Source organism: Lampetra fluviatilis, chromosome 56 (genome assembly GCF_964198595.1).
Source record: "Lampetra fluviatilis chromosome 56, kcLamFluv1.1, whole genome shotgun sequence".
Classification (NCBI taxonomy): domain Eukaryota; kingdom Metazoa; phylum Chordata; class Hyperoartia; order Petromyzontiformes; family Petromyzontidae; genus Lampetra; species Lampetra fluviatilis.
The window spans coordinates 7508421-7533777 of NC_136330.1; the positions used below are offsets into that span (position 1 = coordinate 7508421).

At 47.3% G+C, this 25357-nt stretch overlaps 1 protein-coding gene across 1 annotated transcript in view; it reads left to right on the plus strand.

Moving 5' to 3' along the window:
• The first annotated feature begins 4207 nt into the window (after positions 1–4207).
• Positions 4208–25357, plus strand: part of LOC144950163 (transcription initiation factor TFIID subunit 6-like) — a 37910-nt gene continuing 16760 nt past the window's right edge. The window contains 8 exon segments of the mRNA XM_078880232.1: positions 4208–4477; positions 8464–8645; positions 10960–11046; positions 13171–13324; positions 15162–15218; positions 17881–18003; positions 20108–20250; positions 24671–24748. Of these exon segments, the coding sequence (XP_078736358.1) occupies positions 8490–8645; positions 10960–11046; positions 13171–13324; positions 15162–15218; positions 17881–18003; positions 20108–20250; positions 24671–24748 (798 nt within the window). The 5' untranslated portion in view covers positions 4208–4477; positions 8464–8489.

A 25357-nucleotide genomic window follows, 5' to 3' on the forward strand; every position in this document is an offset into this window, starting at 1 on the left:
CTAACTCGGCCTCACCACCACCAACTAACTCGGCCTCACCACCACCACAACTAAACTCAAACGGCCTCACCACCACCAACTCGGCCACCACCACCACAATTAAACTAACTCGGCCTCACCACTACCACCACCACAACTACACAAACTCGGCCTCACCACCACAACTAAACTAACTCTGCCTCACCACCACCACCACAACTAAACTAACTCGGCCTCACCACCACCACCACCGTCTCTGCCCGCGACCCAAAACCAACCCCAACATTGGGGAAGGGAGTGTGGGAGAGAGAATCGATTTTCGATCAGTGTCGGTTCATACGTTGCAGGAATCGATTCCGTTCCAGGGGAATGCGTTTGAGCGCTAAACCTCGCGCGTGTGAATCGGTTTAACGATTTGTCATCAATTCGATTTTTGCGAATCGGTTTTAGTTGAGGCGGTGAAGCCGATTGTGGCGAATCGTTTAAGCGATTTCATTGTTGTGTTAACGGGGGAATCGATTCTGTAGAAATGTTCTACAAGATTAAGCGCGCGTAGGGAATCGATTACCACAACATTACCGATTACACATTTTCGATTCAATTTACAGTACAGTATTGTTATTTGCGCGTTGTAGGAATCGATTACCGAATTAATCGACTTGGTGTATCGATTCCGCCGGTTCACTCGAGGACAGCTGATGGGAGGTCGTTTCACAACAGCCGCATGTCACCTGATGATGCTGCTCGTAATTACGGGCGAAACGTCGTACTCCGATTTATTTAATTAATTTTCTTTCTACGTGACATTACCGAAAGACATTTTTATTTAAAGCTTTCGTGACTGCAGGGATTCATCTTCTTGGTTCTTTCGGTAAAGTCACGTAGAAGGGAAATAAAAATAAAATTCTCAGATAGTTTAGTTAAATAGTTTAATTGAATAATTTAATTTACCTTTTTTTAAAGTTTAATATGATATTATTGCTTCTTTCGGTAAAGTTACGTAGAAGGGAAATAATAAAATATTAAAAATAAAACAATCAAATTATCAGATAGTTTAGTTAAATAGTTTAATTTAATAATTTAATTTACCTTTTTTTTTGTTTAATATGATATTATTGCTTCTTTCGGTAAAGTCACGTAGAAGGGAAATAATAAAATAATAAAGCAATCAAATTATCAGATAGTTTAGTTAAATAGTTTAATTTAATAATTTAATTTACCTTTTTTTTAGTTTAATATGATATTATTGCTTCTTTCGGTAAAGTCACGTAGAAGGGAAATATTAAAAATAAAACAATAACATTATCAGATAGTTTAGTTTAATAATTTAATTGAATAATTTAATTTACCTTTTTTAAAGTTTAATATGATATTCTTGGTTCTTTCGGTAAAGTCACGTAGAAGGGAAATAATAAAATATTAAAAATAAAACAATAAAATTCTCACGACGATTGCAACACAAGCAATCATCATCAGGTGTGAAGACCACAGCAAGAACATTTTTTTTTTAAACCGCCACTTTTTTCAACCGAAGAACATATTAAACTTTTTTTTTAAAGGGAAATTAAATTATTAAATTAAACTATTTAACTAAACTATCTGAGAATTTAAAAGTTTTTTTGTATTATTTTATTATTTCCCTTCTACGTGACTTTACCGAAAGAACCAAAAATATAATATTAAACTTTATTTTTTAAAAAGGTAAATTTAATTATTAAATTCAATTATTTAACTAAACTATCTGAGAATGTAATTGTTTAATTTTTATTATTTTATTATTTCCCTTCTACGTGACTTTACCAACCAAGGATATTACCGACAGAGCCAAAGAGTAATTGTAAATGTTGTGGTGGGTTTAGGGGCCGTCCATAAATGACGTCACGCACCTAGGGGTGGGGGGGGGGTCAAACATTTGTGACGATGTGTGACGAGGGGGGGGGGGGGTTGAGAAATGTGACGTCACATCAAAATGCACAACTTTAAATAAATATAGACAACACGTTCTACTTAATTAAATATACTTTTTAATAAATGTTTTCTCCTACAACATCAGAGTGCAGCGCCACATTAAATACGCACTACAATGACAATAGTTTAAAGCGATTTGAAGCATGTTTTCTTTTTGGGGGGGGCGGGCAGAGCTTTGTGACGTCATATTTGAGGGGGGTCTGACTTTTTGTGATGCCGTGTGACGAAGGGGGGGGGGGTCAAAAATCGTCCAAAATCGCGTGACGTCATTTATTGTGAAAATTCGGTCACAGTTCCTATGACCACTGTTTCATTGCTTTCATGGCTTTATTTTGGTGATTTCGAAAAGTGTTTTGGTTTGGCCATGTTTGTTTGTTGTAGTACGGAGTTAGACTGATGGCCTTAATCTAAGTTGTCTTGTGGTTGTTGTTGTTGTTTGACTTGCATCCCACTGGGATTTTTTTGCACACATCGTTGGTGTACTGTGCTTTTTCTGCAACATTTTGCTGTCTTTTCTTGGATTTTCTGTTTGTACTCAGTCACATATTCACTTTAAGATGTTTTCTTGTTCATGTTTTTTTTTGTTTGTTGCGGTTGCACCCGATTCAAGAGCCGAATGGCTCACAGGGCTATACCTTTCGATTTAAAGCTTTCGTGACTGCAGGGATTCATCTTCTTGGTTCTTTCGGTAAAGTCACGTAGAAGGGAAATAATAAAATAAAAAAATAAAACATAATAAATATGTTTTATTTTATAACATAATAAATGTTTTATTTTTATTATTTTATTATGTCCCTTCTACGTGACTTTACCGAAAGAACCAAGAAGAGGGCTATACCTAATAAATGAACTTGAACTTGATTTAAAGTTGCGCATTTTGATGTGACGTCACATTTCTGAACCCCCCCCCCCTCGTCACACATCGTCACAAATGTCTGACCCCCCCCACCCCCTAGGTGCGTGACGTCATTTATGGACGGCCCTATATATTATAGTATCTATTTTAATGATCTGTTTCGTGATTTAGCTTTCATTTACTACACTTCACAGCTCATCGGATTTCTCCAGTCTCAATGAAAGATTCTGATTCCTCGGCCATTCTCGATTATCCGTTCGTTAAGAATCGATTATAAAAGATCAATGAATTCGAATCGATTGCCGGGGATTACTAAGAGGCGGGCGAGGGAGTCTCTGATTGGGCACCTCGCGAAACCACGTGGGTTGACGAAAGGGGGAGGGGTCGAGGGGGCGGGTTGTTCAAGTTAATTTATTAGGAGGTGTAGCCCTGTGAGCCATTCGGCTCTTGAATCGGGTGCAACCGCAATAAACAAAAAACATCTTAAAGTGACTATGTGACTAAGTGCAAACAGAAAATCCAAGAAAATACAGCAAAACATTGCAGAAAAAAAAAGCACCGTACACCAACGCTGTGTGCAAAAATCCCAGTGGGATGCAAGTCAAACAACAACAACAACCACAAGACAACTTAGATTAAGGCCATCAGTCTAACTCTGTACTGCAACAAACAAACATGGCCAAACCAAAAAACGTTTCGAAATCACCAAAATAAAGCCATAAAAGCAATGAAACAGTGATCGTAGGAACTGTGATGGAATTTTCACAATAAACGACATAAATAACATGTACTAGCAAACCCTGCAGCCATAGCTGGCTGTATGGGTCACTCTACAACAGCAGGATCATCAGTCGGAGTATTAAAATTTAGGGGGGCGGAGTCGAGGGGGGCGGGGCTGGGGGGGTAAGGGGGGCGGGTTGAGGGTGGCGTTGTAGGGGGGCGGGGTAGGGGGTGGGGTAGGGGGGGTAAGGGGGGCGGGGCAGTGGGGGGGGTAAGGGGGGCGGGTTGAGGGTGGCGTTGTAGGGGGGCGGGGTAGGGGGGGTAAGGGGGGTGGGGCAGTGGGGGGGGGTAAGGGGGGTGGGGTAGGGGGGGTAAGGGGGGTGGGGTAGGGGGGGTAAGGGGGGTGGGGCAGGGGGGGGCGTTGTAGGGGGTGGGGTAGTGAGGTGTAGAGGGGGGCGGGGCAGGGGGGTAGGGGGGGGCGTTGTAGGGGGTGAGGTAGTGAGGTGTAAATGGGGGCGGGGCAGAGGGGCGGGGTAGGGGGGGAGTAGGGGGGCGGGGTATGGAAGGGCGGGACGAGGGGGCGGGGTAGGGGAGCGGGGTAGGGGGAAGTGGCGGAGGGAGGGGCGGTTTATGGCGGCCATCTTGCTCAGGGCTATGTTCCCATTGGACAGTGGACGAGCAGCTGATGATGTCACTGTTTCCCCACCCCCCTACCTAAGATGGCCGATGAAGGGGGCCAGGAAACCCACGGGCTATTGTTGATGGGGACGGTCGGCCCCGATTATTTTATGCGGGTTAAAGTGTTTTGTTAAATGTGAAACGGAATAAAAAATGTTGTTTTAAAATAGATATCAAATTAGGTTTTCTACAGACGCCAAGCGAAGGTATATACGACGTATCAAGGAAAGCCATTCGGAGGTTTGTCCACGTCCGATCGGATTCAACGTAAACTCGGTAAGAAAGCCCCGATTTAAAACGTATTAACAATCAAATTAACACTAACGCTCGCTAGCCACTGTCTCCTACGTATACATCATCATTATCACTTCAGACGATGTGTTAATTTTGGTGTGTTGCATTACAAGGGGTAGGCTGTGAGATTTAGCGGCGGCCTTCATTTAGCATTTGCCAGTAAAAAATATGATAATTGTTTTTTTTTACCCTTCTATCTGGCAACAAAACTGACACTTTTTTTACACGAAGTCATGTTTGCATAGACCACAATACCTGCAGTCATAATGCAAACAAAAGACAACTCTGATAATGTATGCACTGTCCTTGAAGTTGATTGCATTATGACTGCAGGTATTATGGTCTATGCACAAACATGACTCCTTGTAAAAAAAGGTGTCAGTTTTGTTGCCAGATAGAAGGGTAAAAAAAACAATTATCAAAGCTGAGGCTGATCGCGTGTGAGATTGTCCATCTGCCTGTCCGCCTGATGATGCCGGTCGTAATCACTGGCGAAACGTCGAACTCTGATTATAAATGTTGTGGATTTGCTCTCCCAACACACGAATTGGCCACGTTCCGTTTACGCCACAAACCTTCACGAATTCGCTGTGTCGGGTGGTGGCGGGTTTAACGACACACATTTATATATTTACGCGATCTACCCCAAACAAACCTATGTTGTGGTGCATTTGTAGTATTAGCCGTACTGTTAAGCGTGCTTTGAATTGAATGCTAAGCATCTTTATCGAACCGCATTGGGAGCATTCATCATTATTTTGTGTTTTTTGGGAAAACTTTTGCTGTATTTCCAGGATTTTTTGTCTGTTGGGTTGTAGTCGCTTTAAGATGTTTCTTGTTCATGTTTTTGTTTTGGTTGCACCCGAGTCAAGAGCCGCATTGCTCACAGGGTTATAATAAGTAAAATGAAACTAAATGGTAAAATAAATAAACTGAATTATCACGGGCAGATTGCCTGTGGTGTGCGTCCACTACACATTGCGTCATTTGTGTTGTTTCCACTTTCCTCTCTGTCCTGTAGTGCCACATCATAGTACGTATATTGTATAGTAGTGTAGTGTATAGTTGTGTATAGTAGTATAGTGTTTAGTGGTGTAGTGTATAGTAGTGTAGTGTATAGTAGCGTAGCATAGTGTAGTGTATAGTATTGTATAGTAGTGTAGTGTATAGTAGCGTGGTGTATAGTAGTGTGGTGTATAGTAGTGTAGTGTATAGTAGCGTAGTGTATAGTGGTGTAGTATATAGTAGTGTTTAGTGGTGTAGTGTATAGCGTAGTGTATATTGTGTATCATAGTGTAGTGTATAGTGTTGTAGTATATAGTAGTGTTTAATGGTGTAGTGTATAGTGTAGTGTATCATCATCATCACCACGATCCATGGGCAGATAGTCCCCTACGTGTCCACTGCACATTTTGTCATTTCTTGCATCCTCTGTCTTGTCATGCCGATATGCTCAAGCAGTGTCACATTATAGTGTAGTGTACAACGTAGTGTATAGTAGTGGATGGTGTAGTGTATCATCACGATCCATGGGCAGATAGCCAACGGTGGTTTCCATTTCACATTTAGTAATTTCTTGCATCCACTTTCCTCTGTCTTGTAGTGCCAGCATGCTCAAGTAGTGCCACATCATAGTGTATCGTATAGTATATAGCCAAGTGTATAGTGGTGTAGTGTATATTGTAGTGTATAGTGTAGTACATCATCACCACGATCCGTGGGCAGATAGCCCCCGAGGTGTCAACTACAGGTTTCTTTTATTGTTCCCACTTTCCTCTGGCTCGTTGTGCCAATATTGCTCAAGTAGTAGCCACATCTTTCTGGCACCGTCGTCGTTGTCAACCCATTCTCTGTCAGCAGGTCTTCCTCTTTTTCGCTTTGGTTCTTTCGGTAAAGTCACGTAGGTAGAAAATAAATAACTACCTACGTGACTTTACCGAAAGAACCAAAGAGTATGGATTCCTGCAGTCACGAAACATTCAAATCAAGGTTTTCCTCTCTTTCCCGGTTCCTTCAATTGTTTGCAAACCACACACTTTACATTTTCCTGTTGTTGTCCATCCTAACTCAATGTGTCTAAACAGTGCTGGGTACCTTTTCATCACTGCCTGCATCATCATCATCATCTACAGGTCGTCTTCTTCGATGGTTCTTTGGGTCCAGCTTAGATGCAGCAGCAGTATCCTTCTGTAGGAGTGCCATTGTTACAGAAGGACACTGCTGCTTTGAGTGGCCATGCCTTATCTCTGTCGGTCTCTTTTTATTACACGCTTTCTTCTAACTCACTCTGTCTGTTGTTGTCGTATCCTCAAATCTTGTAACTCACTTTTAACCCACTTCCCAATGTGGTATCGACTGCAAACTTGGTATACTTATGTCATACTGATGACAAAACTATATTTTATCATAAAAAAAAACATGAAAAATATTAAATTTTACTATCTTTTTACACGCTTTCTTTTAACTCAATATGTCTGTTGTTGTCGTTGTTGTATTGTCAAATCTTGTATGCATTTGTTAAATGTATTTGTCTACATCATGGGACCTCCTTTGCCAGTACCAAAATCTACTAATAGGGTTTTTCCCCTTTTTTCTGGCAACAAAACTGACACCTTTTTCAAGGAATCATGTTTACATTAACCACAATACTTGCAGTCAAATTCAAACAAAAACAATACTCTGATAATGTATGCATTGTCTTTGAAACTGATTGGTCCACACCAGAGACAGCTTTCTTTAGAGCCTAGCCTCATATGGTGTTCGACCAGATGACGCCAAAAGGCGCGCCTTTTGGCGTCATCTGGTCCAACCCATGTGAGACTAGGCTCTAAGGAAAGCTGTCTCGGGTGTGGACCAATCAACTTCAAGGACAGTGCACATTATCAGAGTTATGTTCTTTTGTTTGTATTATGACTGCAGGTATTGCGGTCTATGCAAACATGACTCCTTGTAAAAAGGTGTCAGTTTTGTTGCCAGATAGAAGGGTAAAAAACCAATTATCTTAACTCTGTTACTTATGATTGCAAGTTGTTCCGAGTCAGTGACTGCTTTAGTGTTAAAATATGGTGCTGTATTTTTAGGATAGTGTGTTTATAATATCATTTTATGTAGATATCCACATCTATTTAATATTTTTCTTCTGCAGTTTTTATTGAAAATGCAATATTTAATATCTCAAAAACCTGATGTGATAGACAAAAACTGATGCCAGATTTGGAATCGGCACCCTAAAAAAATTACCTTAAAACCGTTGGAATACCTTATGCCAGAAAAGTGTGTTGACCAGTGTTATTCTAGATGAGGGCTTTTTTGGGAATTCTGTAAAAGAAAACTCAATATTTCAAGAGCCGCAATTCGTGTCCTTAATAGATAACATCACGAAGCAGTCCTAAAAGAGCCGCATGCAGCTCCAGAGCTGCCGGTTGCCAACTCCTTGTTCTAGATACACTGTCTGTTCCACTTGTGTATGACAGACATGTCTTCATTGCACACAAAGTGCTTACGACAAATGAACCACAATGCTTTGCTGATTTCGTCAAGGAGCATGAACCATCGCATGAACTGCGGGCATCCTCGCAGCGACGGACTTTGGCTTCGCGCGCTTTTACAGATACGCGTCTGCCGCCGTCTGGAACACTCGTCCTTCTGATATTAGGAAGCCAGATTCAGAATCTTCATTTGTACTGGAGGAATCCGATGAGTTGTAAAGCTATTTTTCACAGATGTCCGGTAGGGTGGGTCAGAAAGCCACTGGAGCAATGCACTTTTAAATCTAAATTCGAAAATTAATTTCTTCAGTTCAGTTTATTGTCCTTTCCCCGCACCTCCGGTTGGCAAGGTACGGTGCGAAAAAAGTTCAACATACATCCTTGCCTCCCCATTTCCCTGTACCCCCTGCCCCCCCTATCTCCCTGTAACTCTTGACCCCCCCCCACGCCACCCCCGTCTGTCCGTGCGTCGTTGCGTAGCGCAGCTGTGCCTGGCACGAGGGGCGATGGCGGAGGAGAAGAAGTCGCGCGTGAGCGGCACGCTGCTGCCCGTCGAGTCGGTGAAGCTCATCGGCGAGTCCGTGGGACTCGCGCAGATGTCGGAGGACGCGTGTCAGCTGCTCGCAGAGGAGGTTGGCTTCCGACTCAAGGAGCTGTCGCAGGTGAGGGGGCCAGACGTTCGCTCTTTAATCCCCTTTAATCCCCTTTCCGAGATGTCTGTCAGCAACTGGCAGGGTAGGTGTCCCATTCACCGCCAAATCTCGGAAGGTGCAAGTGGCTCGGTTAATTTTATTTGGGGAGGCGTAGCGCCGTTGTTTTTAAAGACGTTGTTACTCGCCGCAGAGAACTGTTGCGACACGACCGCCACTACTCTATGATAGCTGGCGCCGCACTTTGCCACATGCCCTCCCGCACGGCCTTCTGGGAGTCTCGGTACGTCTTCTAACCTGAAGATGTGCCGATGGAGTTGTTTTATCATTAGACCCTCCTTTGCGAGTACCAAAATATAATAATAGGAAAAAACCTAAGAGTATAATAATAGGGGTTTTTCACTTTTTTTTCATGCCTTTTGGCGTCCTCTGGTCTAGCACCAATTGAGACGAGGCTCAAAAGAAAGCCGTCTCTGGTGTGGACCAATCAGTTTCAAGGACAATGCGTATATTATCAGAGTGTGTTATTTTGTTTGCATTTTGACCACAAGCATTGTGGTTAATGCACACACGATTCCTTGTGTTATGGTGCAAACTACGACGGGGAGGCAGGTGAGTTGTAGGGGGCTCACGCCAAGTTTATTTGGGGCTTATGCCTAACAAGGGACGCCCTAGACTATACTCCTCAGGGGACAGAGTCCTGGGGATGCTACCACCCCGGCTATCTGGCAGAGGTCGCAACCGGGTACCCGATACCCGGCTACCCGTACCCAGTCGGGTACGGGTACGGATATCCGTTTGTGACCCTGGTGTGGCCGGGTACGGGTACAGGTGGGCCGTGAGTCACTGGTGAGTAACCGTTTTTCACTCATTTCGGGTAGCGTACGGGTACGGGTAAGGAACGGGAACCCATACCTCACCGGGTACGGGTACCCATTTGCGACCCTGATGCGGCCGGGTACGGGTAGGCCGTGAGTCACCGGTGAGTAACCGTTTGTCACTCATTTCGGGTAGGGTACGGGTAGGGAACGGGTACCCGTACCTGGCCGGGTACGGATACCCATTTGCGACCCTGGTGCGGCCGGGTACGGGTACGGGTAAGGAATCAAAACCCGTTTGCGACCTCTGCTTTCTGGGCTCTCCTCCCTGCAACGGCCGAGGGCGAACCGCACTTCGGCCGGTCGGGTGAGTAGCCACCCTTAGCCTCGTGTCAGAGCTACGCTACCCCGGGTCCCAACCTACAACCTCTCCCGTTCCCGGCTCCCACAACGACCCCCCTTACGTCACGTGCTTCCCCCTAAATACCCCCCTGGGACATGACGTTACCGTCCCCCAGGGTCTCCGCGCGACGTCACTCACTGCTCCTCTACACTTGTAAAAAGGTTTCAGTTTTGTTGCCAGAAAAAAAGGGGAAAAACCCTTATTATTATTATTGGAGTTATTTTATTTTGGTGTTCTCACGATTCCGGAACGGAATGACGTACACGTACATCATCAGAATGGAAAAGGGTTAATTAGTTTAGAATAAAAATAAAACTAAAACTAAATATTTTTTATTTTTTACCAGGTAAATAGCTCTTTTTCAGAAGCAACCTGGCCACAAATGATCGTCCAATTTAGTGGCTTATCATCGGGCATGCGACTAACACGGTTGGCTACGTGCAAAATAATTTCAACATACATCCGTGTGGAAACTTATAGTAGCCAGATACTTTAAACGCACATTGATTCCAAATGTGGAAGGAAAATACCGGAGGACACGGAGAAAAATCCACGCAACCATGCGGAGAGAGACATCCGAACTCCAGATATACAGTAGGCGTCAGAGTCAGGACTGAACCCACGACCTCCTGCATACCAGGCGAGGTAGTTAACATCTCGCGGCTGCAGCAGGAGTGTTGATGGTTATGTTGTACCATTGGAACCTCCTTTGCCAGTAGCTTACCCCGAGCTCTCATACTCTGATGGTGCATTGTCTTTAAGTTGTGCGCCTTTTGGCGTCATCTGGTCCAACACCATGTGAGACTAGGCTCGAAGAAAAGCTGTCTCGGGTGTGGACCAATCAGTTTCAAGGACAGTGCATATTATCAATGTTGAGTTTTTTGTTTACATTCCGACCGCAGGTATTGTGGTCAATGCAAACATGACTCCTTGTAAAAAAGGTATCAGTTTTGTTGCCAGATAAAAGGGTAAAAAAACAATTATAGGTTATGTTGTAATTGATAGTGATGAGAATGTTGACGTTGCTTTTGGTGTTGATCATGCTGATGCCGATTACTCCCTTGCAGTATTTGCTATTGTTGATGTCGATGTTGGTGATGTGCAGGAGGCGGCCAAATTCATGCGCCATGGCAAGCGGAAAAAACTGAGCACATCCGACCTCGACCACGCCCTGAAGATACGCAACATTGAGGTAGGTGTGTGTGTTTGTCCCTGCCCGTGTGTCTGTGTAGCGGTTGGCGCGCTGTGCTACGAACATGGCGATCTGACTTCGACTCCAGCTCACGGCCAATATCGGTGACGATTATCTGAACCGCTCCTGGGCCTCCCCTAGGTCGACTCGGCCTCAAATGACTACCTGGTGCAGCGTGTAAAGACATCGCCACTCAGGAGACAAAGGCGGCTGGGTGTGGTGCTGGCCACCCACCACCTCATGTGCTGTGCCGGCCTTCATAGGTGCTCCCTAACAGCACTTGCCCCGACAGTTTGTTAAGGCTATACGGGAGATCTTTGTTTTTGTGCCTGCGTGAGCGGTAGTGCAGCGGTTAGCGCGCTGCGCAATAAATCCGGTGACCCGAGTTCGTTTCCTGCTCACGGCCAACACCAGTGACGATTATCTGAAACGGTCCAAGGCCTCCCCTAGGACAACTCCGCCTCAAATGAGTTCCTGGTGCGATGTGTAAACATCGCCACTAGGGAGACAAAGGCGGCAGCTGGACGTGGTGCTGGCCACCCACCCCCTTCGTGTGCCGTGCCGGCCTTCATAGGTGCTCGCTAACAGCACTTGCCCCAACAATCTGTTAAGGCTACACGGGGGATCTTTGTCACACGCTTGTGTGTGTGCTCATCTTCCCGGTGAGAGCACGCGCACACAGACACCCGTGGGAGCATAGTGGAGTGGGGAACAGGAGTTTAGAGTAGCGGGTTCATAGCACACTGCGCTATGAACCCGGCGACCCACGTTTCCCTCTCGGGGGATGCATCCAATACTAGTGTAGAGGAGTAAAATGGGGACGTGATGTCAGGTGTGCCGTTCAGTGCGATGACGTCACGTCTCCTACGGTACTTAAGGGAGACCCCGTGACGTAAGCGGGGTCACTGTGGGAACGGGTAGAGTAAGCAGGGTGAAGAGGGAACCAGGGGTAGAGAGAGGGATCGAATAGGGAGTCTGGGGAGAAGCCGGTGGTCGCCGTAGAGGTGCTTCTCTCTCCGCTCGGTGGAGTCGGCAGAGTCCCACGATGCGACACGAGAGAGAAAGAGACCGGAGCTAGCCGGCAGGGACCCGGACTCAGAGTAGGACCCCTAGCCTCTGGGAGTTGTGTACCCTGCTGTGTAGTATTGTAACAGCTTTAATAAACCCTATCGGAAGCCCTTAACTTACCTCCGTCTACGAGTACGTCCGTCGGAACTTCTCTACACTAGGATGACTTTGTCGTCAGCAAAGGGATTGAGTTCTGAGTGATTTAAGATTAGTCCAATGTTGCTTAAATACAAGAACAGAATTGGACCCAGCATGGAACCTTCTGGAATACCCTTTGTTATTTTAAATATTCGTGGACTACACGTTACCACGATGTACCGTTTGAAAACGGTCTGAGAGGTAGCAATCTCACTGTACCGTCTGAAAATGTTAGTCGAGGAAGGTATTGTCAGTAGAATATCATGGTCAACGGTGTCGAATTAATTTTGACATGTCGAGGAATAGTGCACGGTAGTAGAGTGGCTTTTATCAATGTTACCCAAGCTAAAATGTCATAAATCCATCGTTGATGTGGTGGTACAGTAATCCTCTGGAAAACCAGACTGTTTACTGTGCAGGAAGATTGTGACCTTTTTTTAGTAACTGGTGAAAAAATATAGATTGGTGTTTGTGTGCTCACCTGCCTGCGCACATGCGTGTGTTTGCGTGTGCTAGCATGTGCTTACGTGTGTGTGTGTGTTCGTGCTGCCCTTCATAGGTGCTACTCGCTAACGATTCTAGCCCCAACAGTTTGTTAAGGCCATACGGGGGATCTTTGTGTTAATCGTCGTGTGTGTGTGCGTGTGTGTGTATGTGTGTGTGTGTGTGCATGTGTGTGCGTGTGTATGTGTGTGTGTATGTGCGTGTGTATGTGTGTGTGCGTGTGTGTATGTGTGTGTGTCTGTGTGTATGTGCGTGTGTATGTGTGTATGTGTGTGTGCGTGTGTGTATGTGCGTGTGTATGTGTGCGTGTGTATGTGTGTGCGTGTGTATGTGTGTGTGTATGTGCGTGTGTATGTGTGCGTGTGTATGTGTGTGTGCGTGTGTGTATGTGTGTCTGCGTGTTCGCGTGTTCAGCCCCTGTACGGGTTCCAGTCGGCCGAGTTCATCCCGTTCCGCTACGCGAGCGGAGGAGGGCGGGAGCTGTTCTTCTACGAGGAGCAGGAAGTGAACCTGAGCGACATGATCAACACGCCGCTCCCGCGCGTGCCACTCGACATCAGCCTCAAGGGTGGGCAGGGGAGCCCCCCCCCACACACGCACACCCCGCCCCGCCCCAAACAAAAGACAAAGATCACCCGTGTAGCCTTAACAGACTGTTGAGGCAAGTGCTGTTAGCGAGCAGCACCTATGAAGGCCGGCACGGCACACGAGGGGGTGGGTGGCCAACACCACACCCGGCCACCTTTGTCTCCCCGGTGGCGATGTTTACACCGCACCAGGTACTCATTTGAGGCTGAATCGACCTAGCGGAGGCCCAGGACGTCACTTGGTGTCAGTGATAATCGTCACGTGAGAGCGGAGCACGTGGATTGGAGGAAGTTTGCGGGTTAATGGCATCGTTGAGAGTGTTTAAGGGATGTGAGTGGGCTTGGGTAGGGAGACGTCAGGGCCACTAGCGGCGATGCCAGGCGGCTGGGACGAACGACTCGGCGGCAGCTGAGGTTGATGGAACTCGTCGGGATAAGACGTCCCACCCAGGAGATGGAGCGATGACATCGGCCCGTGTGTGGAGTGCTAAGGGGAATATTCACGTCATGGCCACTGGAGTTTGTGGCCATGAGCGGGAATCAAACTCGGGTCCAGAAGATAAAGACCCCCCATATAGCCTTTAACTGACTTGGGGCAAGTGCTGTTAGCGAGCACCTATAAAGGCTGGCACGGCACACGAGGGGGTGGGTGGCCAACACAACCCCCGACCGCCTTTGTCTACCCCAATGGCTATGTTAGCACATTGCACCGGGTACTCATTTGAGGCTGAGTCAACCTAGAGGAGGCCCAGGACCGATTCAGATAATTGTCACTGGTGTTGGCCCTAAGCTCCCCTCCACACACACACACGCCGCACGCGCACTGCACAAATTGTTTTGTCGTGAAGGTCATCGGCACGTTCATAACGAGTGGTGGGAGCGGTGTTACGGCTCTCTGTACGCGCTCGACGAAGGATGTCATCGCCACCGCGACCGTCACCGCTGTGAAGTAAATAAAATAATATCCAGGTGCCTACCTTGGCTCCTCCCACCCTCAACCAGTATATATACAAGGACTGTTTTCTTGGAATTTCTCTCACTTGATACAGCTATCGTGCTGTGACGGTTCCACCTGAAAACGGAAGCTTGTGTTGCCTCCGAAACGTCGTGATTTTTATTTTATTTTTTATTTGACTTTTATTAATTTAAATTTTTTACCTACCTTACTTTACCGAAAAAACCTAAGAATATGAATCCTTGCAGTCACGAAAGCTTCAAATCTAGACTTTCACGATCACTAACGGAATCACTGCCATCTGTTGGCTCACGGGAATCTTTTTCTTTTCGTGCGACACTTGCTTTTGCCTCCTCTTGAGGTGGCAAAAACAGTGTTGCAGTACAGTTACTAAAGAACAGCCACTACACTTGGACACAAAATAAAAACAATGCTTTACGCACACACGTGGTCACAACGCTTTAGTAAACGGTAAACGCTCGCACGGATGTTGACTATACGAGTGAGGCACGCCGACTGAGACCGAGCATGGGAGACCATTACCCACAATGCGCAGCGAGAGAAAGAGAGAAGCACCATTGGCTCAGTTGTGATCACGTGACGCTCGGCAGACAAAGCGTATACTGTACGTACTACAGTAGTATACTGTACATACTACAGTGGTATACTGTACGTACTACAGTGGTATACTGTACGCACTGCTCGTATTGCAAGGCCTCGCTCGTTTATCAAATTAATATTTATTAAAAAATTTAGCTCGTCTTGCAAAACACTAGCAGACCAAGTTACTCGCAATCCAAGGTTTCACTGTAGTTTCAACTTGACTCCGATGGTGTGTTGTGATGTGTTGTGATGTGTTGCAGCTCACTGGCTGAGCATAGAGGGTGTTCAGCCGTCCATTCCTGAGAACCCGCCTCCCAGTGAGTATTTACACCACAAAAAACACACACAGACAAAGATCCCCCGTATAGCCTTTAACTGACTTGGGGCAAGTGCTGTTAGCGAGCACCTATAAAAGCCGGCATGGCACACGAGGGGGTGGGTGGCCAGTATCATGCCGGATCACCTTTGTATCCCTAGTGGCGATGTTCAGAACACACCGTGCCAGACATTTAAGGTTGAATCGACTTCGGGGGGAGACACAGGATCGGTTCAAATTCTCGTCACGGTTATTGGTTGCGAGTGGGACTCGGACTCTGGTCACTGGGTTCGTAGTGCAGTGCGCTGTCCGCTACACGAGCACTCCCCACGTGTATCGAGGCCATGACGTGGTACTCTTTGGGTTTTTGGGTAAAGTCACGCAGGTGAATAATGCAAGTAAATTAAATCACGACGTTTCAGGGGAAACACAAGCGCCCTACTTCAGGTGGGGACAACGTAGCGAAAGCATTAAAACACTTTTCAAGAAAGAAACGAATGTAGACATTTTATTCTTGATTTTAGAACTTTCGTGACTGCAGGAATTATTATTTGTTTCTTTCGGTTAAGTCACGTCTAAAGATAAAATAATAAATTAAATTAAATAATAGAATATGATGATGATGATTGCTTGTGTTGCAATCGAAACGTCGTATTCTATTATTTAATTAAATTTATTATTTTATCTTTAGACGTGACTTAACCGAAAGAAACAAATAATAATTTTATTCTTGGTTCTTTCGGTAAAGTCACGTAGAAGGGAAATAATAAAATAATAAAAATAAAACAATAATGATCCATTAGGACGCTGTCTATCCGACAGCTCTGTTCTTCGCCTGAGGACGGCTGCTTGCGTTGTGGCCGAAACGTCGTGAGAATTATTTTATTATGTTTTATTTTTATTATTTTATTACTTCCCTTCTACGTGACTTTACCGAAAGAACCAAGAATATCATATTAAACTTTAAAAAAGGTAAATTAAATTATTCAATTAAACTATTTAACTGAACTATCTGAAAATGTTGTTTTATTTTTATTATTTTATTATTTCCCTTCCACGTGACTTTACCGAAAGAACCAAGACTATGAATCCGTGCAGTCACGAAAGCTTTAAATCGTAATGTGACATTTTAACGATGACAAGAATAAATAATAATAAGATACCCTTTTTACAAAGACGGTTGTTGAGTATTCTCTAAGTTCAATGCAGAGAAGCAGTGGGGCCGATTAGGGTACAGTGTACAGCAGTACATTACTGTACGTACTGTACTACTGCCATGCTGAAGAGATAACGGCGCAAGGCCCGTATCAAGAGACCCGTCTCCCAGGAGGCTGTTACCAACACGGCATGTCCAGTGTGCCCCAGGAGTGTTTCGGGCTCAGATTGACCTTTTCAGCCACCTGCGTTTTCACCGAACCCCAGACTCCTCATCCCAATGACGTGTGTCGTGGTTATTGTCAACCTTTGAAGGTGCATTTGAAAAATGTTGGTACTCCTACTGATGCTCCTGCTGTTGTGGAGTGACTCATGCAGCCAGCTATGGCTACAGGGTATTAGGTACATGTTGTTTATGTCGTTTATTGTGAAAATTCGGTTACAGTTCCTATGATCACTGTTACATTGCTTTTATGGATTTATTTTGGTGATTTCGAAAGTTTTTTTGGTTTGGCCATGTTTTGTTTGTTGTAGTACGGAGTTAGAATGATGGCCTTAATCTAAGTTGTCTTGTGGTTGTTGTTGTTGTTTGACTTGCATCCCACTGGGATTTTTGCACACAGTGTTGGTGTACGGTGCTTTTTTTCTGGAAGACTTTTCAGTTTTTTCCTGGATTTTTCTGTTTGGCACTAAGTCACATCGTCACTTTAAGATGTTTTCTTTGTTGCGGTTGCACCCGATTTAAGAGCCGAATGGCTCGCAGGGCTATACCAAATAAATGAAACTGAAAAACTGAAACTTTGATGGACGAACGGACTGTATGGACAGACTGCCCCTGGCACCACCACCACTCGGCAGCGTCCCGAATCTCCCGTAAAAAACAAACGGACCTACGATAAGCGCACGGGGAAGATGCCGGATGGCTGCCGGAATGTTTCCGGATACGTTGAAGGAAGATTCGTATTGCAGCCTATGACAGACGCCGGTTAATAGGGACATTCCGGATGGTAAAATGCCGGATCGCAGAGCTTTGGCAGTATGTTTGTATTATTGAAGCAGCTTCATGTGCCATGCGGCCTGTGTTCCCCCACAGTCAAGGTGTTTACTTGAGTAATTGTTAGTGGACACAGTCTGGGGGTCACTCATTCTGACCATTGTCAACACTGGAACCTATGGGATTGAATTTGGAGGCTCAATGTGGCTTCAGGCTGGGGCGGTCCTGCACAAATACCATATTTCGATTTAAAGCTTTCGTGACTGCAGGGATTCATCTTCTTGGTTCTTTCGGTAAAGTCACGTAGAAGGGAAGTAATAGAATAATAAAAATAAAACATTATATTATAATATAATTATATTATTTTATTATGTTTTATTTTTATTATTTTGTTACTTCCCTTCTACGTGACTTTACCGAAAGAACCAAGATAAATGCCATATTCCCGACTAACTTTGCATCCCTCATCACGCCCACCCCACCCCACCCCCCTCCCACCACCCACCACCCCCAGCGCCAAAGGAGCAGCAGAAGAAGGAGGCGACGGAGCCCATGAGGATCATGAAGCCCGGACAGAGCGACGGGAACCTCAAGCCTGGACACAAGGCCTCCACGAGCGGGACCTCCGACGGCAAGGGTGTGTTAGCGTGTGTGTGTGGGTGTGTGAGTGTGTGAGTGTGTGTGAGCACGCGTGTGTGTGTGAGTGTGAGCACGCGTGTGTGTGTGTGTGTGAGCACGCATGTGTGTGTGGGTGTGTGAGCACGCGTGTGTGTGTATGAGTGTGGCGTGTGTGTGTGGGTGTGTGAGCACGCGTGTGTGTGTGAGCACGCGTGTGTGTGTGTGAGCACGCGTGTGTGTGTGTGAGCACGCGTGTGTGTGTGAGCACACGTGTGTGTGTGTGTGAGCACACGTGTGTGTGTGCGTGTGTGCGTGTGTGAGCACGCGTGTGTGTGTGCGTGTGTGAGCACGCGCGTGTGTGTGTGTGTGTGAGCACGCGCGTGTGTGTGTGTGTGTGAGCACGCGCGTGTGTGTGCGTGTGTGAGCACGCGCGTGTGTGTGCGTGTGTGAGCACGCGTGTGTGTGTGCGTGTGTGAGCACGCGCGTGTGTGTGTGTGTGTGAGCACGCGTGTGTGTGTGTGTGTGAGCACGCGCGTGTGTGTGTGTGTGTGAGCACGCGCGTGTGTGTGTGTGGGTGTGTGAGCACGCGCGTGTGTGTGTGTGAGCACGCGCGTATGTGTGCGCGAGCACGCGTGTGTGTGTGTGTGCGCGAGCACGCGTGTGTGTGTGTGTGTGCGAGCACGCGCGTGTGTGTGTGTGTGCGAGCACGCGCGTGTGTGTGTGTGCGAGCACGCGCGTGTGTGTGTGTGCGCGCACGCGCGTGTGTGTGTGCGAGCACGCGCGTGTGTGTGTGTGTGTGCGAGCACGCGCGTGTGTGCGTGTGTGTGAGTCTGTGCGTGTGTGTGCAGGCGGTAGTGTAGCGGTTAGCGCGCTGCGCTATGAACCCGGCGACACGGGTTCGATTCCCGCTCACGGCCAACATCAGTGACGATTATCTGAACCGGTCCTGGGCCTCCCCTAGGTCGACTCGGCCTCAAATGAGTACCTGGTGCGGTGTGTAAACATCGCCACTGGGGAGACAAAGGCGGTCGGGCGTGGTGCTGGCCACCCACCCCCTCGCGCGCCGTTCCGGCCTTCATAGGTGCTCGCTAACAGCACTTGCCCCTACAGTCTGTTAAGGCTATATGGGGGATCTTTATCTTTGTGTGCGGGCGCGTGTGGGGGGAGTCGGTCATCTCAGTCAGTCGACCCGTGGCACCTGCTGGGTCTGCCCCGTGACCTCCTGCCAGCGGGCGTTCGATACTTCACGTGGCCTCAAGGTGCACATGGCCTGGCACAGGCGTCGTGGTGACGTCACCGCCACTTAGTGGCGAATGGCGGTTGTTGTTGTTGTTTGGGGGAGTGGTAGTGCAGCGGTTAGCGCACTGCGCTACGAACCCGGCGACTGGAGTAAGAATCCTGCTCACGGCCCACATTGGTGATGATTATTTGCACCAGTTCTAGGTCGACTCAGCCTCGAATGAGTACCTGGTGTGGTTTAAAAAGAATGGGCACTAGGGATTTTTAGGAAATCTAGGTTGACAAAGGCGGCCGGGCGTGGTGCTTGCCACCCACCCCCTCGTGTGCCGTGCCGGCCTTCATAGGTGCTCGCTAACAGCACTTGCCCCATAAAGTCTCTTGAGGCTATACAGGGGTTCTTTGTCTTGGTGGGAGCATTTTGGTTGGGGTCAGCACGCCGCTCTACAAATCCCGGCGGCCCGAGTTCGATTCCCACTCACACCCTCAGTCCCACGAACACCAGGCCTCTCCCACCCACTCCCTCGCCACGTCTGTCCGCACTTCCGATGAGCCCGCACTTCCGAATCGCACGGTTTGGCTATGTACGGCGCGAAAGAACTTCAGTCTGGAACGATATCCCTCTGCACATTCGCAGCATCACCTCAATCGCCTCCTTCAAGAGAGACTTAAAAACTCACCTCTACAACCACGTGCTTTCGAGCGACTCTGAGCTTGGCTCCGCGCCTCTGAGTTGCGGCCACTACGTCTGCAAATTTGTGCGCGTTATAAATTGAACTATTATTATTATTAGAGTACAAACGTCCATACGTCCATGCCCTCTCTCCCTCCGTCTCCCACGCGCCCGCACTGCCCCTCTGCCCCGTCTCCCGCCGCGTCTCGCGCAGGCAAGGACAAGAGGAAGGTGCCTGCGGAGGGCGCCGCCGTGCGCGTGAAGGCGCGCGCCACGCACGAGCTCTCCGTGGAGCAGCAGCTCTACTACAAGGAGATCACGGAGGCCTGCGTCGGCTCCTGCGAGTCCAAGCGAGCGGTGACGCGCGCAGCCGGATAGCCACACCACCGGATAGCCACACTGCCGGATATCCACACCAATGGATTTCCACACCACCGGATATCCACACCACCGGATATCCACACCAATGGATATCCACACCACCGGATATCCACACCAATGGATATCCACACCACCGGATATCCACACCACCGGATAGCCACACCGCCGGATATCCACACCAATGGATATCCACACCACCGGATATCCACACCAATGGATATCCACACCACCGGATATCCACACCAATGGATATCCACACCGCCGGATATCCACACCACCGGATATCCACACCAATGGATATCCACACCAATGGATATCCACACCACCGGATATCCACGCAGCCGGATAGCCACACCGCCGGATTGCCACACCACCGGATATCCACACCAATGGATATCCACACCAATGGATATCCACACCAATGGATATCCACACCACCGGATATCCACACCAATGGATATCCACACCACCGGATATCCACACCAATGGATATCCACACCGCCGGATATCCACGCAGCCGGATTGCCACATAGCCGGATGATAGCCACGCAGCCGGATGATAGCCACATACAGGAGAACTTCTGGTCACAAACGCTTCTGACCACGACCAAATCGGGTTACGACCAAAAAATTCACAAATTTTTGGAATCTGGTCACGAACACAAACTCGGGTGGCGATCAAACACGGCCGCGGCCGATTTCCCCTTCTGCGCCATTTTCTTTTGTAAGTGCCAAATTTCCTGTTGTTTGTTTACAAACAACACAAAGCGTAACAGTTATATATATATATAACTTTTGTTATATTGAATTCCTAGTAAGATATTAATTTTGTGAGTGTAGTCATACCCCTCCCCCCTCATTCAAGCCGTAATTTAGAGAGCGAAAGCGCCGAGTACGTAAATCGCTAACATAAGATCCCGTTAATTTCTTCTCGCATCATTCATTCGATGATGCGGTGAAGTAAACGTTCACACGATATTACGGTGAATGCTTCCAAAAACAATATTGTACCCAAATATTACTGTTAACTTACTTTCAATAGAAACATGAATTGCTCATGTGAATATTCTCTCTCTCAGAATCGACCGACTGATGTAGCAGACGAAACAATCATCTTGTTGAACGATTCTAAACCTTGACGCGGCAAATGTTCGTTTTCTCTGTTGTTCAAGGTTGTCTCAGTGTTATTCAATGTTTTTACATTTAGTTTACTATTGCACTGTGAATTCTATGGCATAATTAACTATTGTTGTGCTTAAAAATCTTTAAAAAACAATATTTATATTCAGTTCGTAGGAGTCTGGAACGGATTAATCGTATTTACGGACAATCCAATGGGGAAATTAGGTTGGAGTCACGACCAAATGGGGTTGCGACCAAAGTTATGGAACGAATTATGGTCGTGACCAGAGGTTCTACTGTAGTTGGATAGTAGGAGAGCTTCACCATTCTTGCCCGATGAAGCTGATTGTAATTACCAGCGAAACGTCGTGCTACTCAAATTTTAAAATGCTGTTGATTCTCTCTTCAACACACCGGTGGGCTAAAGAAGTGAATTATTTTGTCCTTTGAAAAACGTGACAGTTTTTTACTGTTTGGCCGTGTCGGGTGGTGGAGGGTTACGACACATTTATAAATAACGCGATCTCACCCAAAAACCTATATTATGAATAGTTGTATAGCCACACAGCCTGATAACCACGTCACCGGATATCCACACAGCCAGATATCCACACAGCCGGTTATCTTGTACACGTGGCAGTTTGATTGGATTGGATGCGTTTGGTGGTTTGTGTTGACGTTGCATCGTTACGTGTGGCCTAACCTCAGGAGATCGATCATGAACCATAACTTTGTGCTGTGAACCAAAAAACGAATCCATGTCGATATTCCTTGGTTCTTTCGGTAAAGTCACGTAGATAAAAAAAAACACTACGTAAGTTGCTGAGGAGATGGAATCTGCCTCAATGCCATCAAAAATGTAACTTGCAACGCCACACCTATCTCCATCATTAGGGGAAAGAAGGGTGATCCAACCTCTGACACCCAGGAACAGATTTGCAGATTTGCTGAGCAATTCTGTGAGGTCTTGGAGGGGGGGGAGGGGAAATCCCTCAGCCTGGAAAACATCATGGAGTCAAGTGGGGATGACCCTGCTGAGGCTGGGGTGCCTCAAATATTGGAAGAAGTCTATTCTGTGGGTCTTTCGGTGACGTCACCTAGATAGGTTAAAATAAAATAACAAAAAAGCCACGTCGTTTCGATCGCAACACAAGCGGTCGTCATCTTTGAACCTATCTGCGTCACGAAAGCTTTAAGTCAAGATTGGAAGAAGGAGTTACTGCCTGTGTGTGGCTGGCTGAGGTGCCATCTGTTGAGGAAGTACTGAAGTTGAGATCAGGAAAGGCACTGGGCAGGGATGATCTCTCAAGTGAAATGCTAAGGGAGGGTAGCGTTTGTGCACAGACTGCCCTACATGACATCATAGCAACAGTCTGTACCACTGGACGGGTTCTGCAAGATTGGAAGGATGCCCTGGTGGTCTCCCTCTTTAAGAAGGGGGACCGCACAGACTGCCACAACAACTACAGGGGCATCTCATTCCTCAGTGTGCCGGGAAAGGTCCTGGCAAGGATTATTCAACATCGCCTTGCTAGGCACGCTGAGGAGAGGCTTGCGGAGCCCCAATGCGGTTTCAGGAAAGGGCGGTCCTGCACAGATGCCATATTTTCTGTCAGTCTGCTACAGCAGAGGTGTAGGGAATTCCAACAAGACCTACATCTCTGCTTTGTTGACCTGGTCAAGGCCTATGATACCATCAGTAGACCTAGGCTCTGGGTTCTTCGTGCTTTCGGAGTCCCTGACTCTGCTCACAATCATTAAGGACCTTCATGATGGTGAGTGGGCCCGGACAAAACTACGTCACCGGGAGTCTGAGCCATTCCCTCTTCATCTTGGGGTGCGACAGGGATGTCCTCTGGCTCCCACATGATTTAACATCTGTTTCGACCACGTAGTTAGTGAAGCCTTCCATGGCTGTACCGGAGGAATTTCCATCTGGTACAGATACAATGGGAGGCTGATCGATACCCGTGTGCAGTCAACAGACGGCTCCCTATTAGTCAACCATGTTATGTGTGCCGATGATTTGGTTATTGCTGCTCACTCAGAGGAGGAGTTGGAGGTGCTGCTACTGAACATGGAGGGTGCCACTACAAGGTGGGGCCTTACCATCACGCCCACCAAAACTAAGCACCTGCCTGGGTATTTTGTACCATCGGACACTCCACCCCCACCACTCCCAATTTATAATGGGGCGGTTGTGGAGAGAGTGGAGAGTTTCACACACCTGGGCAGTGTGCTCATGACTGGCTCCAGTTTGACAGCAGAGGTCTCACTCCGAAACAGTCGAGCGGCATTATCTTTTCATTGGTTGCATAGCGCTGTGTGGAAGCTACCTGGTCTGTCGCTCCACATGAAGCTTCAGGTCTTCTCAGCCAGTCATTCCCTCCCTTCTTGACGCTTGCGAACCGTGGACCCCCCTAATGGAACATCTTCACCGGTTAGAAACATTTAGGCTGGCCTGCCTACAATCCATCCTGGGTTTAACCAGGCTGGATTGTGTGAGGAGCTCACAAATCCTTGAAAGATCTGGACAAAGTTCCATCGGTGACCTCCTCCGGCAGGCAAATCTGCTTTGACTGGGTCATGTAGCCCGCATGCCCAGTTACCTCATGCCTAAACAGCTTTTGTTTGGCCGGATAGAGGGGGCTAAATTGGCGCTGCACGGGCTAGAGAAGAGATGGAGTGATGTGGTACAAGAGGACGTGGAGCTGAGTGGACTTGCCGATGACTGGTACCAGCGGTGTCAAGATCGGGCTCTGTAGAGGAAGCTCGTGAAGGACGCTACTGGGCAGTTGGAGGCAGTCGCCCTCCAACAACAACGGAGGGCGGAGGAGCGACGCTCACAACAATGAGCGGAGCGCCGGGTGGCTAAAGCACAGCAAGTCAGCACAGTAGGGGGCACAGGTGGTGCATCAGCCAGTCATCTCAGTCAGTCGACCCGTGGCACCTGGGTCTGCCCCGTGACGGTCTTCCAGCAGGCTTTCGACACTTCACATGGCCTCAACGTGCACATAGCCTGGCACAGACACCGTGGTGATGTCACCGCCCCTTAGTGGCGAATGGCGGTTGCTGTTCTTGTCATGTGTGTGTGCCTCAAATGAGTACCTGGTGCGGTGTGTAGTAAACATCGCCACTGGGGATACAAAGGCGTGGTGCTGGCCACCCACCCCCTCGTGTGCCGTGTCAGCCTTCATAGGTGCTCTGTAACAACACTTGTCCCAACATACTGTTAAGGCTACACGGTGGATCTTTGTCTTTGTGCGTGTTACAGGAAGCACTGCAGAGCATCGCTAGCGACCCGGGGCTGTACCAGATGCTGCCACGGTTCAGCACCTTCATCTCTGAGGGAGTGAGTTCAATTCTAGATTCGAAGCTTTCGTGACTGCAAGGATTCATACTCTTGGGTTTTTTCGGTAAAGTCACGTAGGTGAAAAAATAAAATGAAAAGTTAATAAAAGTGATAATGGAAGTAAAGTAAAATTATAAATGACGACGTTTCGGAGGCAACACAAGTCTCCGTCATCAGGTGGGACCGTCACAGCTAAATTTCCTCACTTGATGCAGTAATTTTAGCTGTGACGGTCCCACCTGATGACGGAGACTTGTGTTGCCTCCGAAATATCGTCATTTATTATTTAATTTCATTTCCATTATTTTATTAACTTTTAATTTCATTTTTTTACCTACGTGACTTTACCGAAAAAACCTAAGAGTAGGAGTGAGTTCACTCGGCTTCGCCATGCAGTAGCCTCGGCTGCTCCGGGCCGGAACCCAGGATCACCGTTGTCTCTGACACTACCATTGTCTCTGACACTACTACCATTGTCTCTGACACTACCATTGTCTCTGACACTACCATTGTCTCTGACACTGCCATTGTCTCTGACACTACCGTTGTCTCTGACACTACCATTGTCTCTGACACTACCATTGTCTCTGACACTGCCATTGTCTCTGA